This window comes from Indicator indicator, chromosome 26, assembly GCF_027791375.1.
Source record: "Indicator indicator isolate 239-I01 chromosome 26, UM_Iind_1.1, whole genome shotgun sequence".
Lineage (NCBI taxonomy): Eukaryota > Metazoa > Chordata > Aves > Piciformes > Indicatoridae > Indicator > Indicator indicator.
In genome coordinates this window covers 9,347,242-9,364,021 of record NC_072035.1, presented here as the reverse complement: position 1 = coordinate 9,364,021, position 16,780 = coordinate 9,347,242, and the positions used below count along the sequence as shown (strand labels likewise).

Genomic DNA, 16,780 nt, shown 5'->3' with positions numbered 1-16,780 from the left:
AATGTAATCACACACCACTTAAAGCCAGAAATTACATTTTAATATGGTAACATGTTTAAGCAAGAGGAAAGCAGATGGACATCTGTAAAGATGTAGCAGCTAACAGACACAGAAGAAACCAGCAATGGGTCTCAAAATTTGCCTCTGCCCACCCACCCTGGCACTGGCAGAGCAGCACTTTGCATGAATACACTGTGCACAGGTTTAGGTGGGACTTTGGCAGAGGAATGGTGTGCACAGAGGCAGCCAGCTAAGCAATGGCTTCTCCACCTGAAAGTTCTGACCAACTTTCATGGCTTCATACCGCCCCACAAAAATGCCTTTGTTCTCCTGAGGATAAGGAAGCAGCAGCTTCTCAGCTCAGCTGTGACCGTGGTGGGGCTTGCCACAGCTCCCAGTGCTTCATGCCCTACTTTGCATCATCTGAAGGACTCCAGGAAAAAGACCACTGAACGCAATGCCTGGGACTCTAGGGTGCCAGTCACGCACCCCCATGGCTGCTGGCCCTACTTAGCTGTGTCCCAATACGGGGTACCTGTTTTTCCCTCATACACTTCTCTGCCCCAGACTTGCTGCCTCCCCTGCTGCCAAGGTTACCTCTAAGATGAGGCCCCCCAATAACACACTTCATGTCCGCCACAACTGCCCAGCCCCGCCCTTCGCTGCGCCCGTCCTCTCACACGGGCGGCAGAAAGGGCGGGAAACGCCTCCTCAGAGACCCGGATGTGGGCACAGCACATGTTTCCGGCGAAACGCGTTTCGTAATAGTTTGGCCCTTTTTAGGCGCCGTAGCGGGTGGCTGGTACCAGCCTGGCTTCCGGGAGGGGCCGCAGCGGCTGCTGTGAGGAGTGCGGCGCCGAGCAGGATGGTGAGCGGCGGGGTCGCTCCAGCTCCCACCCCAGAGCCCTCTTCTCCACACTGGGGCTCGTTCTGCAGCGCCGTGGGGGCCGAGGCTCGCTTCCTCCGGCCGCGGCCCGGTGGGCTTGGGTCGTAGGTGCGGGGCCCGCGGAGCGGCGGGCGGGCGGGCCCCGGCAGCAGCCGTGCTGATTGTGCGTTCAGGGAAGGTTTTCTGTCAGTCGGTGCCCAGAAATCCTCCTAATACCAAGCTGAGGTAGATGGAGGGATGGGAAGGGAGCGCGGAGAGGAGGGGGAGCCCTACGGAGGGCCTGCCGCGGTAAGGAGGCCGTGCCAAGGGGCTGTCACCGGCTGGGGGCTGTGCGCAGGAGACGGCTTTTTATTTAATTATGTTTTTAACGCTTCTTTCATAACATCAACAATTCATTAATTATTATTTGCCTTTTCATTTGGCTATATTTTCTTTTCTGTTGCTTCCTTTTGTTTAACATTGATCATGTTTCACCCTGTTTTTTCATTCCCCCCTGTCTGCAATCAACTTCTTCATTCCAATAAGGCTGGGCACAGAGTAAGTTTACTCCTCTTGGCTGTTGCTAACACCGGTGGTAAGGGCTTGTTAATGTTACAAGATGATATGAATGTCAGATGGTAGACATGAATTAGGGGCTGCTGTTAAAAACATGCTCAAATTTGCACCGAAATTCCTAGTAAAGGCCGGATGTTGTAACATTCTTTGCCGCTATTTTATGTTGCAGATACCTGTGATTATTAAGCATACTAAAATACTTTTAATTTGTTATTGTAGCCTGCTAAGCTTTTCTTTAATTAACGGTAGCTCAAACATGATTTAGGGGAAAATATGGGGCAGCCTGGTTTGTTGAATGTGGACACTGCTGACATCGATGGGGTTTTGTGTTTTCAAGTGGCAGCATGATTTTCTCAGCCATTAACTATAGAACTTGGTATTGCAGATCTGAAGTCCCTTAAGCATCAGTTAAAAAAAATCTGTCTATTGCCACTTCAATAATTAGGATCACTTTAATAATCAAAATCACTTGTTACCCATTTTTCACTTGCATTCAATTATATCATCCTTAGACTGGTGCTATTAAGGGTAGTTTTCACTGGGAACTCTTGAAAGACCATAAAAAAACATGAGTTAATTTTTTTTTCCTCTCCTGAGCTTTAAATTGGCAACTCAACAGAACCTAGCAAAATCAAACCATAAACCCACCCCAGATCCCTCTGCCATTTTTCATGACTGTTAGCATGAAGATGGCTCCATGGCCTAAAACTTTAAAAAGCAAATTGTAAAGGTGATTTATTTTTTTGGCATAGCTACTACTGCTTTTATAGTTAACTTTTCCTGGGCTTTTTTTTTGTACAAACACAGGTGATGGCTTTGTGTTAGGAACTGGCTTACTAACGAAGTATTATGAGTAGAACTGTCTCTATTTAACATGGAGCTGTTCATGAAGTTAACAAGGATGATATCTGTAGATCCTGTGTTTTTAGTGTAGTGGCAAAAACATTCTTTGCTTTTTATAGAGCTTTTCATGCCTTTTTTTACATAATTTATTGCTGTATTGCATTAATTATTGGCAGATTTAAAGCCTGTGATAACAAACTATGGTCTTACTTCATCTGAATCCTTGATTTTGAAGCTCGTGTTAAATTTGTGTTCTCCTTGCATCTATTGTGCTGAAACTACGAATATGGAGAGCTGGAAAAGATCTGCAGTATGCAGTTTTCTGGCTTGTCTTCTCTGCAGTGCCTTCAGGTTTTCTTAACCTATTAGCCTTAGCCTGTGTTTTGGTGGTTCTTACAATATGGACTCTGAACCACCTTCCTATTCTTGTCAGCTATTAGCATGTTGCAAATTTGCTGCCTGGTTGGTTTGTTTGTTTTCCCTTTCTTTTTGTTTCTTCTTCTTGTTGATAAGGAAGAAAATAGAAGTTAATTAAAGTAAAAAGAAACTTGGATGAAGAGTTTTAAAGGGAAGTGACCACAGTTTAGCCAGGTTTGTGCTGAAGATGCCCCATATTACTGTTTTTTGATGTTTAAGGAAAGAAAGTGGGATAGTTTACAGTAGTTGCTAACTTGGTGTAGAATACACCAAGTAGTAACACATTTCTGTTGTTACACCTTGCAGTGGGTTTCAGCAACACAACTAACTCCGTAGACCATCCATCCCCCTTTGGATAATGTTCTACCTTAGTAAGGGTTCTTATTTCCCCTCAGTATAGCAATATTCCATCACCATTTCATTCTTTAGTAGCTTTTACATCAAAATGCAAAGCTATGAACCTGAAAACACTGCAGTGCTTTCTGTTTGCCAGTGCTGCTCTTCTTAACAAGTATCTACAATTTTTTTTTTCCTGATCTTTCTTGTGGCACTTGCCAAGTTGGTGTTAGTGTTAGGTGATCTTCACATTCCACATCGATGCAACAGCCTTCCAGCCAAGTTCAAAAAGCTGCTGGTTCCTGGAAAGATCCAGCACATTCTCTGCACAGGAAACCTCTGCACCAAGGACACTTATGACTACCTCAAGACTCTGGCTGGGGATGTTCATGTTGTCAGAGGGGACTTTGATGAGGTAGTGTCCTCTCTTGATAATGCCATTTTTTATGCATCTTTTATGTAAAAGCAACATTTGGGTTACTTATCATTCAAATAAAAGTGGGCAGTCTGAGGTGATGTAGTACTGAGAGCACCTGAAAAACAAACTGGGCAGAGGAGTTGGGTTTACAGTCAGTACTGTGAATTGCACTCGATGCTCTCACCTGCCATCAGTATAGATAAAAAGAATTTGTGTACTTGTTTGTGTCTGGAACTTTGCCAACCAAGACCTCCTGTTGTGAGGGCTTTGAAGTTCCTTCCATCCTGCCACAGTTCTTCACAGCATTCATAAATGCAGCTTTGTAGCTCTGTAGCAGCAGGGCAAATTGTATTCTATAAGCTTTACCCTTCTCCTGTTTTTAACTATAAATCTGTACATCTAATCTCTGTGTTTGTTTGGTTTTTACCTGTAGAACCTGAATTACCCCGAACAGAAGGTTGTAACTGTTGGACAGTTCAAAATTGGGCTGATTCATGGTCATCAGGTTATTCCTTGGGGTGATATGGCCAGCCTGGCACTCCTACAAAGGCAGTTTGATGTGGACATCCTGATTTCAGGACATACACACAAATTTGAGGCGTTTGAGCATGAAAACAAGTTCTATATCAATCCAGGATCAGCTACAGGAGCCTATCATGCTTTAGAGAAGTAAGTGAAGTATGTGAAATAGTTGTGGGGATTTTCTTTTTGATACCAAAACTGAACTAAAAGCTCAGGATGAAGCTTAATGTAAATGTTGGGGAGAGGAGGGGTTATAATAGTTGCTAAATCTTGACTGAGAAAGGTAACTGAAACACTTAAAAGCTTAAGATGTGATGTACTGTGCTTAAATTCCTATCCATTCTTCTTAGAATGATTGATGTTAAGTATTGATGAGACGGCTCAGATAATTATATATGCACAATTAATAAGATTTTTTCCCTTTCTTCTCAGCAACATCATTCCTTCATTTGTGCTGATGGATATCCAGGCTTCTACAGTAGTTACATATGTCTATCAACTAATTGGAGATGATGTGAAAGTAGAAAGAATCGAGTACAAAAAATCCTAAAAATGTTTTTGCTTGCCTGGTATTTTTACCATCTCATTCTGAACTGCAAGTTATGACAATACTTGATTGCTAGTTTGCAGTCTTACACTTATGTGCTAACAGCTTAACAATGTAGCTGCTTGGTAATAACTTTAAAACAACGTTGTGTTTGCTTTTCTCTGTATGAATTGATTTGTAAAATATTCCATTCAAATAACTGTTTAAATACTGTTCCTTAATGTTGTAATAAACTCCACTTCATAGAAAAACTGAGCTTTATGAACTCTTGCTGAGGGGAAAAAATGTAACAGTTGTAGTGGCTTTTAAAATGGCCAGTGCTCTGGTTTGGTGACTTCTAAAGGATACTTGTTAAGGGGCTCAAATAAAAAGATTGAAGGCTCTGGGGTCATGTATGTTTGCTTCAGAATCTAGATTGTCTCAGTTGAGCATTCCCAACTAAGTTAAAAGAATATAATGGTTTGATAGATTCTGACAATGTTACAATTAACTCATAACTTGCAGTAGTGATTTCAATGTAGAAAGTTTAACTTTAGTCATTTTATCAGTTTACAGTACCACTGTGCTTTAGTAAAGGATGGTCTCATTAAGCTTATTAACAGTGCAGAGGCTTTCCTTTGTTTATGGCTTATACCTGACACTACACCTTTGCTCCATAGACAGAGGTTTTAAATAATGTTCCACATGACACTCCTACTACTGAAGACTAATGTGGTGGTTATTTTGAGAAGACTGGACCCTTTGGTTTTTCTGTTCTCATGCCTGCAGGGAACAGAATGCATTACAGTAGCTCCCCTTCCTCAATACTGCCAGCTTTCCAACAAAACCAGTTTTATCTTTTGTCTTCTATGGCAGAACATTTTTAGAATGGCAGCCTGTTTCCTTTGCAAATGTTGGCCTTTGTATTATGGCCCTTTTCAGTGCAGACTCCGCCAAAAAGCTGTGCAGTATTTCTCATGAAGGTTTGAGTTCAATTAAGGATTTTCCATAGAATTTAAAGGATCAGCTACAACCTTTGTGTCATGAGCTGACTAAATAACTTACTTATATTCAGTATAAACCTACTTTACCTTCAAAAAACACCAAATATTTCAGTCTGCTATCTTAGGAACCTCTGGCTAACTGCTGCTTCAGGCTGTCAAACGTGTGCCTATTGCTTTAATTGCCTCAGCCAGACCAAAGGAAAACTTCAGCCAACATTAAAGGAAGGTTAGTGAGTGGATCATCAATTTACTGGCAATTTCATAATTGAAGAAGGTTTATAGAATACTGAAAGGCCCAACTGCATTGTAAGTCTGTTTATTTGTGCTCACTGTAATATAAACTTTGTCTACAAAGTCCATTTTACATAAAATACACCACTTACAGTTTTAAAGGCAGTTAATCACATTTGTGCAAGGTTATGTTTGTGTGAATTAAATCTTACAGTGATCTTGATGGCAGACATAAACACAGAGAAATACAGAAATAAACTCTAATCCTTCCTAAAAGTCAAAGTGCAGTATATGTACGTTGCTATTGAACAGAAACAGGAGCTTCTGCTGTAAATCCAAACTGTTTCATCCAGGATACAGCATGGAGAAGAAACAGCCTAGAAGCGTTACTAAAAAACATGTCAAGCTTGCAGCAGCTTTTGTTGAAAGCATTGAAGTTTGAAGTTAATGTTTGCCTGACCAGAGTGAGCCTTCTCAGTGCTTTGCTCTCACCTTGCCAGTAGATGGAGAAAAGGGTACATCAAGGCCTTCTGGATGACAGTTCTGGTACACAGGTTGCCTCTGGTCCATTCAGATACATCTGGAAATTTAAGAGAACAATATTAAAAGGGCTCAGGAAAACAGGATATAGAAAGGAGAAAATACATGCGGTACAAAGCTGTTTGTCTTACCTTCAGAAGATCAGATGATGGTATGTCTGCTGGAGTAGGATTTCCACATTTCTCTTGATATTCTTGAATTAAGGCTGTTGCATCATCAATGCTGTAGGAGACAAAATTTGTGAATTTAGGCTGTCTAAAGAAGCCAAGAATGTTGATTACATATATATGCTGAAGTAAAAAAATAAGGTATGACCTCCAGGTTTTTGAAGTCAGACATGTCCTGTAATTTCTTAGTAGAGAAACTCAAGACATGACAAGCCTAGCATTTAACCTGTGGCTGTTAAAAACCCAATATATACTAGAATTTTAATGATTATTTAGTGGTTCCTGTCCCATTTTCACTGCAGGATAATTGGTAACTTGCAATCCTGAGTGTTTGGGGTCTGAAAGGAAAGTTTGCAGCTGTGTGCAATGAGCCCAGGTGCTGTGAGTCACTGATCCTGATTGAGAACTGCCCTGCAGCAGGATCAGTGGCAAGAACTCGTGTTTTATTTAAGTGGAACAGAAGAGGTGTTGCCTTCTCTTGAAGAGCTTAGTGGCGAAACTATTAATTCCCAAGTCTTGAGTTCAGGCAGTTAATTTATTTTTCCAGTACTCTTACTGCTAAAGTTGTGACACCATGATGCCACTACACTGAATTCATCTGAAGATAAGTTGAAGCATTTGGTTTTTCACTCAGGTTACTTCTGTTTTTACTGCATTTTCTCTGTTTGCTAGTCCATGCTCAAAAATCTCTTATTTTCGCTTTAATGACACTAAAACTTTCTTCTAAATACACAAAGTAGTGAGGTGGGATTTTTAGTTTGTTACTTAACTTTGCAATACTTTAAAAAATCTTGGAGAAGTACTCCTTATAAGTATAATCTTACAGCCTTCTAAGTATAATCTTAGTAACTTCAAGTAGGAAAAAAAATAAAGGAGAGATTCGATTTCTGTAAGTGCTAGCAGTTGTGTGTCACTTGTTTTATTAACTTACCAGTTCTTTTTGGCAAAATATTCCACCAGTTCTTGTGTTCGGTGAGTCTTTATCAGTTGTTGCTTCAGCAGTGGAAAATACTTGGTCTTCAAAAATTTTTCATATAGCTTCTCATTTATGATACTGTCCAAAACCAAAGATCTAATCTGGAGATTTAGTGATGTAAAAGTATTAATATTTTAAATAGAAGAAATTTTACTTTTGAATGAAAAGAGCTCAGAATTTTCTTACTGGAGCATAGACTAGAATTCTTTTTGTTCTTACTGTTTTTATAGGTTTTTTTTTTTAAGTGCTGTGACATATCAGATTTTATGAGACTCATCTCAGATTCAGACAGGTCAATGAGTGAAGAAACTTGCCCTCAGGAAGAGAGCCCAAGGCAAGACAAAATGCAGTTTCATAAGCCCTTTGGCCTTTTAGCTTTTAACGTCTGTTCAGAGAAATAAAGTAGTTACTGGTACAATCAATGCTGCCCTAAAACTGGGTTATAATAGGCTATAAACCAGCACTGTGTACATTCATTCAGGAAGATTTTTGGTCGCAACAACATTAATAATAATGCAAAACTCCCCATAAATGTTGCTGTATTTTAGAAGAGTCCATGGGAGCAGGCTGCCCAGATAGATTGTGGAGGCTCCAAGCCTGGAAATGTTCAAAATCAGGTTGGATGGCTGCCCCTGCCCTTTGCAAAGGTTAGGAACTAGATAATCTTTAAGGCCCTTTCCAACCCAAACCATTTTATGACTCTATGTCAACTAATGCTTGGCACTATCAGGAGAGGAAAAAAGCCTTTGTGTACATTTAGGTATCAAAAGAGCCTCTTAAGTCAGAGGCAAGTGAAGTAAGCTTTACTTACCTGAGAAGCAAATGCCACTACTTCTCCAGCATTCATGTGTTCATCTATTTGTTGCAGCACTGTTTCTGTGTTACATGTTGATAGGAAACCCTTGTGAAAATAATTACAAAACATTAATATTCTGTGAATGATTAAAGCAGAAACTATCCCTCCAGAGCAAGTATTTGATCTGTACAAGAACAATTAATGTTTTGAAACTCTAGATAGAAACATGAAATTATCAAACCAGGATCTCTGCAGTTTGACTGAAAGAGTTATTCATTGCTTTTATTTTTTTTTTTTTGACTCATTACCAGCAGATCAAATCTCTTACACTAATGTTGTAATTTGGGAAAATCTTTTCTGATCTTAACTTTAATGATTAGGAATCTTTAAGATGACTTTACTAGTGCCAGTTTGTTCATAACAAATACAGGATTTTGTAGTTTCTTTTTCATGGGTTTTTATGGGTGGGATACAATAAATTATCCTCAAGTCCATTAAAAACAAAGTTGTATGACAAAGCTGCAGAGGATGACTTGAAACTAGCTGGTTTTGCTTTAAAAACCACTAAACCAAACCAAAAGGAGGTGTTCACATAATTCCTTTTCGAAGGGTAAATTCAGAGCAAATTTGTCACAAATGCTGAGCCTTTTTGGGTGGGAAATGCTGAGTAGCTGTCAGTAGTGATTATTTAAATAAGCTGGAATTACAACTTACCATCTTTCACAATTTCTGATGAAGAAAACATGCTTAAGGACATTTCCCTTGTCCTTAGATAGAAAGAACACAAAATTTACTATTTACCTGAATTTGCTGCTCCCGCTTCTCAGACTGAGGAATTAGCAAGAGGCACCCCAAGGCAAATGCTGGAAGGTCCAACTGTGCATATTGTTTAGCTATTCCAATGACATCCAAGTCAGCCAGAACAGGACACCTTCAGAAAATCAGGGATGAAGTTCTCAACTATGATATGTATAAATGGATGGCTTAGTTCTGTCAACTTAGTTTTGTCTGGAGACTTTTAAGCTAGACAGAACAATATATTTTTACTCATTTTTTTCAGAAATGGCCAAGGTATGTGAGTTGAAGCTTCAGAGAATAAGATTTTCTAGCTTGAAAAAAGAACAACTCATTTCCAAACACCCAAGGCCCCATTTTGAGGGGAACTTTTGGCCAACTCCCTAGAGTAATGCTTTGGTACATATGTATATATATGTATATATATGTATACTGGCTGGAGGGCCGAGCCCAGAGAGTGGTGGTGAATGGTGCCACATCCAGCTGGCAGCCTGTCACTAGTGCTGTCCCCCAGGGATCAGTGCTGGGCCCCATCCTGTTCAATATCTTTATTGATGATCTGGATGAGGGGATTGAGTCCATCATCAGTAAATTTGCAGATGACACCAAGCTGGGAGCAGGTGTTGATCTGTTAGAAGGTAGAAGGGCTCTGCAGAGGGACCTTGACAGGCTGGACAGATGGGCAGAGTCCAACATGATGGCATTCAACAAGTCCAAGTGCCGGGTGCTGCACTTCGGCCACAACAACCCCATGCAGAGCTACAGGCTGGGGTTGGAGTGGCTGGAGAGCAGCCAGGTGGAAAGGGACCTGGGGGTACTGATTGACAGGCTCCTGAACATGAGCCAGCAGTGTGCCCAGGTGGCCAAGAGAGCCCATGGCATCCTGGCCTGCATCAGGCATAGTTTGGCCAGCAGGAGCAGGGAGGTCATTGTACCCCTGTACACAGCACTGGTCAGGCCACACCTTGAGTACTGTGTCCAGTTCTGGGCCCCTCAGTTTAGGAAAGATGTTGAATTGCTGGAGCATGTCCAGAGAAGGGCAACGAGGCTGGGGAGAGGCATTGAGCACAAGCCCTATGAGGAGAGGCTGAGGGAGCTGGGACTGTTTAGCCTGGAGAAGAGGAGGCTCAGGGGAGACCTCATTGCTGTCTACAACTATCTGAAGGGAGGTTGTAGCCAGGAGGGGGTTGGTCTCTTCTCCCAGGCAACCAGCATCAGAACAAGAGGACACAGTCTCAAGCTGCGCCAGGGGAGGTTTAGGTTGGAGGTGAGGAGAAAGTTCTTCATAGAGAGAGTGGTTGGCCATTGGAATGGGCTGCCCAGGGAGGTGGTGGAGTCACCATCCCTGGAGGTGTTCAAGAGGGGATTGGATGTGGCACTTGGTGCCATGGTTTAGATAGTCATGAGGTTTAGGGTGACAGGTTGGACTCGATGATCTTTGAGTTCTCTTCCAACCTTCTTGATTCTGTGATTCTATGATTCTATATGCAGTGTAGGCATGTTCTTCAGCTGGATCTCTTTCCAGTATTTCCTAGGTAACTTTTGGATCAAGTCAGGCTCTCTGAGCTCCAGTTCTTCTCTTGAACAAGTCAGAGCATTATGGTGAATAAAATAATGAATTATTGTGCTTTTTCACCTTGTAAAGGCAATGCAAAGCTGATTTATGTAGAGAATGTTTTGGAACATTAATACCTTAGGTTAACCATGTTTATAGATGTGCAGCTATTAGACTTTTGTCAAGTCAGATTTATTCTTTGTAGGAAATGAATTCTTTTTCTCTTATGCTCTGCGTTAATGTTTTAGGAAATGTGCTATGTTTTGGGCTAAGAAAGATAATAACTGGATTTTTAGGGCTGACCACGAATCCTTTTAAAAATGTGAGGACAGGAAGAGATATCCCTCATGGGGGCAGCAACTGGGCAGATAAATTATTTTTCAGCAGTCTATGCTACTGATTCAGATTCCCAATTCAGAGAGCAGTTTCCCAGTGCAGTTTAAACAGTCAAGATACCAAGTTACAGTCAGAAGTCTGTAGACAGGAACATCATTTTTTGGGAGGATTTGTGCCCTGATCCTGTCCTTTCCACAAGAGGCATATGGTTCTTTCTCAGGTTCCCCAGTTTTCAGAGCTCTTTTGCATGTTGCAGAGCAGGCTGTTGGATGAGAAATTGCAAACAGGTATTTCCACTCAAACTAATAGCAACATGAGGTGTTCTATCTACTTACTTGAGCAGAATCACAAAACACTCGCAACATTCCTCTAACTGTTTGGGACTTGGTGGGCACGAAGCTAAGAAATAAAGAAAACAATGAAGTAAATATGCAACCAAGTTCCTACACAAGCATGATAGCTAATAACAACCTTACCTGTGAGAAATGGTGACAGAACTACACTTCGCCAAGCTCGACTGAAGTTGGGAATCTGTTGACAACAAAATTTGGAAGAACTGGCAAATACAGTTGTAACTAAGTGTGCTTGTAAACACTGACATCCTGACTCGAGGTGGAAGAAGCCTGTCAATTTTCTGTTCTTTTTGTCATGGATCAGTTATTCCCTAATATTGCTTACCTCATAGTCTTGGATTTATTTAGCTGTATTTTAACTGATGGCAAAATTATTCTGTCCTACTTTACAAAACTTTCCAAGTAAGTGTTTACTGAAGGAAGCCCAAATGCAAAATATGCCATTTCAGCGATTAATAATGATACTTATCTGCATATTGCATTGTGAAAAATAATCACTCAAAAAATAATCTTTTCATAGCATAGATGGTGGCCATGGACACACAGAAATAGGATGCTAAATTCCTGTTAAATGAAGAAAAAGATTAGGAGCCAGGGAATATTTACTTACCTCCCATAATGAATGAATCCCAGTAATTGCTGTAAGTACTCTTCTTAGGTACTGAAGCTGAAAAGAAATATTTCATTTAAAATGCTACAGTGTTTTTGAGGATTTAGCAATAATCTACAGAACTGCATCATGCTGCTTATCTTGTTTGCAGAATGAGAGCCCAATGGTTCTTTATGGAACCTCTGTTCCTTTGGGGAGAACAACTGATGTATATGGAAATTTGATTTATAGTTTAGTAAATCAAACTATCACAAGCAGTAGCTGCATCTGTTGTCTCAGTAAATACTCAAGGCAGCCTTAACAAAACTGGTGCTGAAGACTTTATGATCCCATCTTCTTTGCTAGTAGTACCTAAATCTCATTAAATTACAACTTGCTTTGGTACCTGCCTCCTGATACAACCACATTGCCAAGTACATCTGTTACCTCCTTAGGCTGTAGTAATATTACATAGAGTTTGACAATCAGAGGTAATTAAGGTTCAAAATGGTAAAAATCAGGATGACTATCATCATAAACACATTTTAGGGTAATATTTTTTTGTGTGTATATATGTATGCACCTGTAGGTGCACGGTTTTTGCATCTGCACACAGATGTGCAGCTTATGTAGTAAAATTTTAACTATATGAGGAATTAATTTACTATCATTGGATTTACTCTTGCTATTTGAAAGACTATGTACCTTTAAAAAAAAAAAAAGGCAATTTCAGATCAAAATTCTCAAGCAGTACTGCTAAAACACAGACTCTTCAAAGCTTCATCAGCTCAGTATTTAAGAGCCCAAAGCACCCACATAAATCATTACTAATTGTTCACAGTAAGCTTGTATTTTATATATCTATCCCATTCTTTAGAAGTCAGTGGATAAAAAAAAAAAAACCAACAAAACAACCAAAAAACAAAACCCCAAACTTTCTCCTCTCACTGCAGAACTTTATGGTTAAAAATTCCTTACCATATTGAAACCAAGGAGTTTCTGTAGTAGACCGTTCCACAGCTGGGAATCATACACTTTGTATTCTAGACTGAGTTCTGTCACCAGTCTAACAGCCTACAGAAGACCAAGGACATACTGGATTTTAACATACATTCATGATCTTCAAATCTTTACTTCTTGCCAGTGTAATGTTAGATTTTTACAGCATTACTGTAGCCTTTATCTCCTGGAAAGCTACAAGCCTTTTTCAAAATGATTTTACATATGTGAGGATAATTAAAACCAAAGCCCCCCTCTATCTATATGTGATAGCATTTTATTTTCTAAATGTAGGAAGACAGAAGTTTTTTTATCTGTCATTTTCAAATTTTAGACTAGCATGTGTGTATTTTGACCAAGGGACAGATCACTTCTGATTTATAGCCATCAATTGGAAGTATTACTGCTGAAGCCTTAATAGAAAATATCCTCTTCTGTCATATACTATTGTCTACCTGGAAATCTTATGTACTTGCCCTTGTCATCAGTGTTAAGTTAGGTATTTACAAAACATACTTGGTAACACAAAGTAATCATGCTTCCCAGCCAACAGAAGAGGGTACACAAAGGTGGGCAAATATTAGGGAATAGTTATGTGATGGGAAGTAGTCAGCACAACAGGATGCATTTTTGGTCACTCTAAAGGAAGAGAATTTTTATGGTAACTGCATATTGGCTGTATTTTTAAATGTAATTATGAATAACATATTCTGTCCTGTTCAAACACTACTCAGGATACATAAGCTCCTGTTTAGAAACGGACACGCTCTGTAGAAAGGTGCACGTTTCACACAAGGTGTAACAAGCAAACAAAAAGTTACAAAGGAATTAAAAACCATACTGTGGGTTTATGGCTGTGATTCTTCCATAGCCCTTTAATCATTCCTTCCTTAGGACTCTTATGAAATGATTCATAAGTATATGGAATATTCAAGATTTCAAACTCTGCCAGATAAACACAGCATTTGAGAAAATACCTGTAAAAAAAAAAATTCCCCCCAAACCCAGGATTTATGTTATTTACATATATGTTATAATGTTATTTACAATTATTATTGTATCTTACTTAATCAAACCCAGGATAATATTGGAAAAATGTTCTTCTGTTGCTTTAGGAAAAAAAAAAGAAAGGGAAAAATAATCTAGACTGTATTTGTATTTATGAAGGAGATCTTAATGAAGTAAAAAACTTTCTGGTAATTGCTTAGGGAAACCTCATTCACCTGAACAACAGATGACTTGGATCATCTGTATCTTGGATTGCACACCAAGATGTAGAGGGAAGGTTTAGATATGGTTCTCCATGTATATTTTCCCAATGACTGTAAAACATCATTATTAAGGAACACCTTAAAGAAACTTCATCTTACTTTACTTTCTCAATGGGTTTCTTGAAGAGTGATTCCACAGTGTTGGTATCTGCCAGATAGAGCAGACACTGCAGTGCTCTGCATCTGTGAGCAAATGTCAGCTGAGTGACACCAATTGGCTGAGGGGGTAAAAAGGAACATATTGAAAAGTCATGACAACTGGCTGAACAGCTAAAAAGAGAATTATATAGAGTAGGATCCTTTGTAATATTTTTCTTATTTATTGGAAATATATGCTAAGTAACAGACTGGTTCACAGTCAGCTTTTATACTAACCAGCTGAAGTATTTGTCAGTGTTAAATGACACTGCTAAACAAGGTGGCTTTCTAGATTTAAGACTATTAATGCAGGAAAGCAAAATACTTGTGATACTGTATATCACAAATCCATTTAGTAAGTGTGAAAGACTGAAGGTTAAGGCTCTGATAAAATAATGTTACTACTCTGCTTTAATTCTACCTGAAGTAAGTTAATTGCACCAGCTTAAGAAACATTCTAGAAAATGTCCAGTGCAGTTACTTTCAGATAATATCAGCAAGAAATTTAAAAAATCCGAGTTCAAGGGCCTCTCTTGACAATCTACAGCAAAACTCAATGAACACCACAGTTTTACTTTAAAACTAGTGGAAACAGCTCATACAGATATATAAATTAACCAAAACAGATGCAGAGGCTTTAGGTTGCAACCCAGTTAAGCAGACAACACTTGATTTTAATAAGAGGTAAAAAGTAGCAAGCTAAAATAACAATTTAGAAACTTACAGATGTGGCAGATGTTGTAATTGCAAAAAGCATTCTTGAACTGTAATCCATTGGGCGGGACTGAAGGAGATAGATAACTCTGCAAAAATACAGTTGTTTTAATACAAGTCCAGCACAGCTGCTGAAATACATCAATATTTATTCAAATGTAAATGTATTTCACTGTCAAGAAGGGATTAAGAGATTCCACAGCTACAAAACCCCTCCAAATAGCTACTCTTGTGCACTTGGCATGCATCTGTAACTTATTGCAAATGGCATTTTGTTGCATAAAGAAGTATTTGATGACTCAAAACTGATGTCACCAGAAAATAAAAATGAGTTGTGACTCACACACTGTTCAGTTTCTTAAAAAGGCCAGATGTGGTTAAACTTGCAAATTAACAACTCACCATATCATATATAAGGCAACAGACATACCTTCGGAGTTCTTCATCTTCCTGTACATCTCCAAAGACTTCTTGAGTTTTCTTTTAAAAAGACATGAAAATCTAGTTGTGAGAGTTTTCTAAACTGTTTGGATAAATAGCTAGATCATAGCCTTGCTTAAACCCTGTCTTAAAAGCTGGGCTAATGCAGTCAAGGAGAGGAATTCTGTTTTTATAAGTCCTGTCTTTATTTAACTGTATTCTTGGCAGTCAAAACCCCTCCTCAGCCTGCTAAGTGGTATTTTGAAGTATAGGCACTGCCTGCTCCCTGCTCTTTCTTACCCAGCCAGCAATTAACTCTCTGTTAGCTAAGCTGCAACAGGAGAGATTAATTGTTTCTGATTCTAGAATCCTTTAGGCTGGCTACACAACCTTACTGTAACACCAAAGATAAGATTTTAACCTCTCTGCAGAGAGAAGGGAAAGCATTTCAAATCATTCTCACTAGTGACAGAGGTGTGCAACAATGTTAGAAAGGTATTGAAATTGTTATTGGTCTGAATTCTGATGAATGAGCACTAAAGGCAAATTGTGCAAATTAACCTTCATATTTTGAACAATTGATAAAAATATACACATGTAATGTAATTGCCCATTTTCTCCAAACCTTCATCTCCAGTGATGACTTACTTCTGAGGGCAGTGTAGTTGGACACAGCCATTTATCCAGCAGTTTATCCCAAATTTTGTTCATGTCCAGATTGTTAATATCTGCTATCTCCTTAGCTGCCATATGGATATCTACATAAATAGGTAGGGACAGTGTATTACAAAGTGGTATTATTTCATTCAGAACTTGTTGCTGGGGGATGGATACTCACCTGGATAATCTCTGCCAGTTGGGTTTTGGATTCTTTGGTCTATACTGGGGTGTTCATAGAGTAAAAGGATAAGATTTGCTGGTTTCCCAATAGACTTTAAATGCTCTCCAGTGTTCAGGTTGTGTGTTATCAGAACATTTTCTGTTGCTGAACGCTTATATTGCATATATAATTTCTTCTGTAGGACTTCTGCTTTTTCATGCGAATCATCCTTTAGCAAAACATCACAGCGTTATAGAAAACAACATAGAAACAATCATTTTATACTCTGAAGCAGTGAACTGGGTAGCAAGGCCCATTCCTCAGATGTGTCCCCATACTTGTAACCACAGGTATTTTTTCTGTAAGCAGACAATATTAAGCATGCTGCTCTTGCAACCATTGTTGAAAAAAAATTTGTAAACAAAGGTATGTTATGAAAAGATGTATAAATAAAATATTTACCACATGTACAGTATGTAAAATTAAGATATTTTGAAGTAAGATTGAGAGGAAAAAAGATTTAAAGCTTGGCTACTAGAGTTACAGTTTAATTTTGGCACCAGTCTATTTACA

At 39.2% G+C, this 16,780-nt stretch overlaps 2 protein-coding genes across 2 annotated transcripts in view; one reads left to right on the top strand and one right to left on the bottom strand.

Moving 5' to 3' along the window:
- The first annotated feature begins 820 nt into the window (after positions 1-820).
- Positions 821-4,904, top strand: VPS29 (VPS29 retromer complex component). The gene is made up of 4 exons (XM_054392638.1): positions 821-868; positions 3,261-3,452; positions 3,889-4,124; positions 4,410-4,904. The coding sequence occupies exons 1-4, from the start codon at positions 866-868 to the stop codon at positions 4,525-4,527; spliced, it is 549 nt and encodes a 182-aa protein (XP_054248613.1). The 5' UTR covers positions 821-865; the 3' UTR covers positions 4,528-4,904.
- Positions 4,905-6,205: 1,301 nt separating this feature from the next.
- The window catches only part of KNTC1 (kinetochore associated 1), a 38,494-nt gene continuing 27,919 nt past the window's right edge, over positions 6,206-16,780 (bottom strand). The window contains exons 49-63 of the mRNA XM_054392473.1: positions 16,226-16,436; positions 16,036-16,145; positions 15,398-15,447; positions 14,978-15,056; positions 14,215-14,333; positions 13,686-13,821; positions 12,824-12,919; positions 11,867-11,923; positions 11,380-11,434; positions 11,239-11,302; positions 9,019-9,148; positions 8,233-8,322; positions 7,377-7,522; positions 6,410-6,500; positions 6,206-6,318 (exon numbers count right to left, since the gene is read on the bottom strand). Coding sequence (XP_054248448.1) covers positions 6,259-6,318; positions 6,410-6,500; positions 7,377-7,522; positions 8,233-8,322; positions 9,019-9,148; positions 11,239-11,302; positions 11,380-11,434; positions 11,867-11,923; positions 12,824-12,919; positions 13,686-13,821; positions 14,215-14,333; positions 14,978-15,056; positions 15,398-15,447; positions 16,036-16,145; positions 16,226-16,436 — 1,494 coding nt within the window. The 3' untranslated portion in view covers positions 6,206-6,258. The remainder of the gene's footprint in view (positions 6,319-6,409; positions 6,501-7,376; positions 7,523-8,232; positions 8,323-9,018; positions 9,149-11,238; positions 11,303-11,379; positions 11,435-11,866; positions 11,924-12,823; positions 12,920-13,685; positions 13,822-14,214; positions 14,334-14,977; positions 15,057-15,397; positions 15,448-16,035; positions 16,146-16,225; positions 16,437-16,780) is intronic.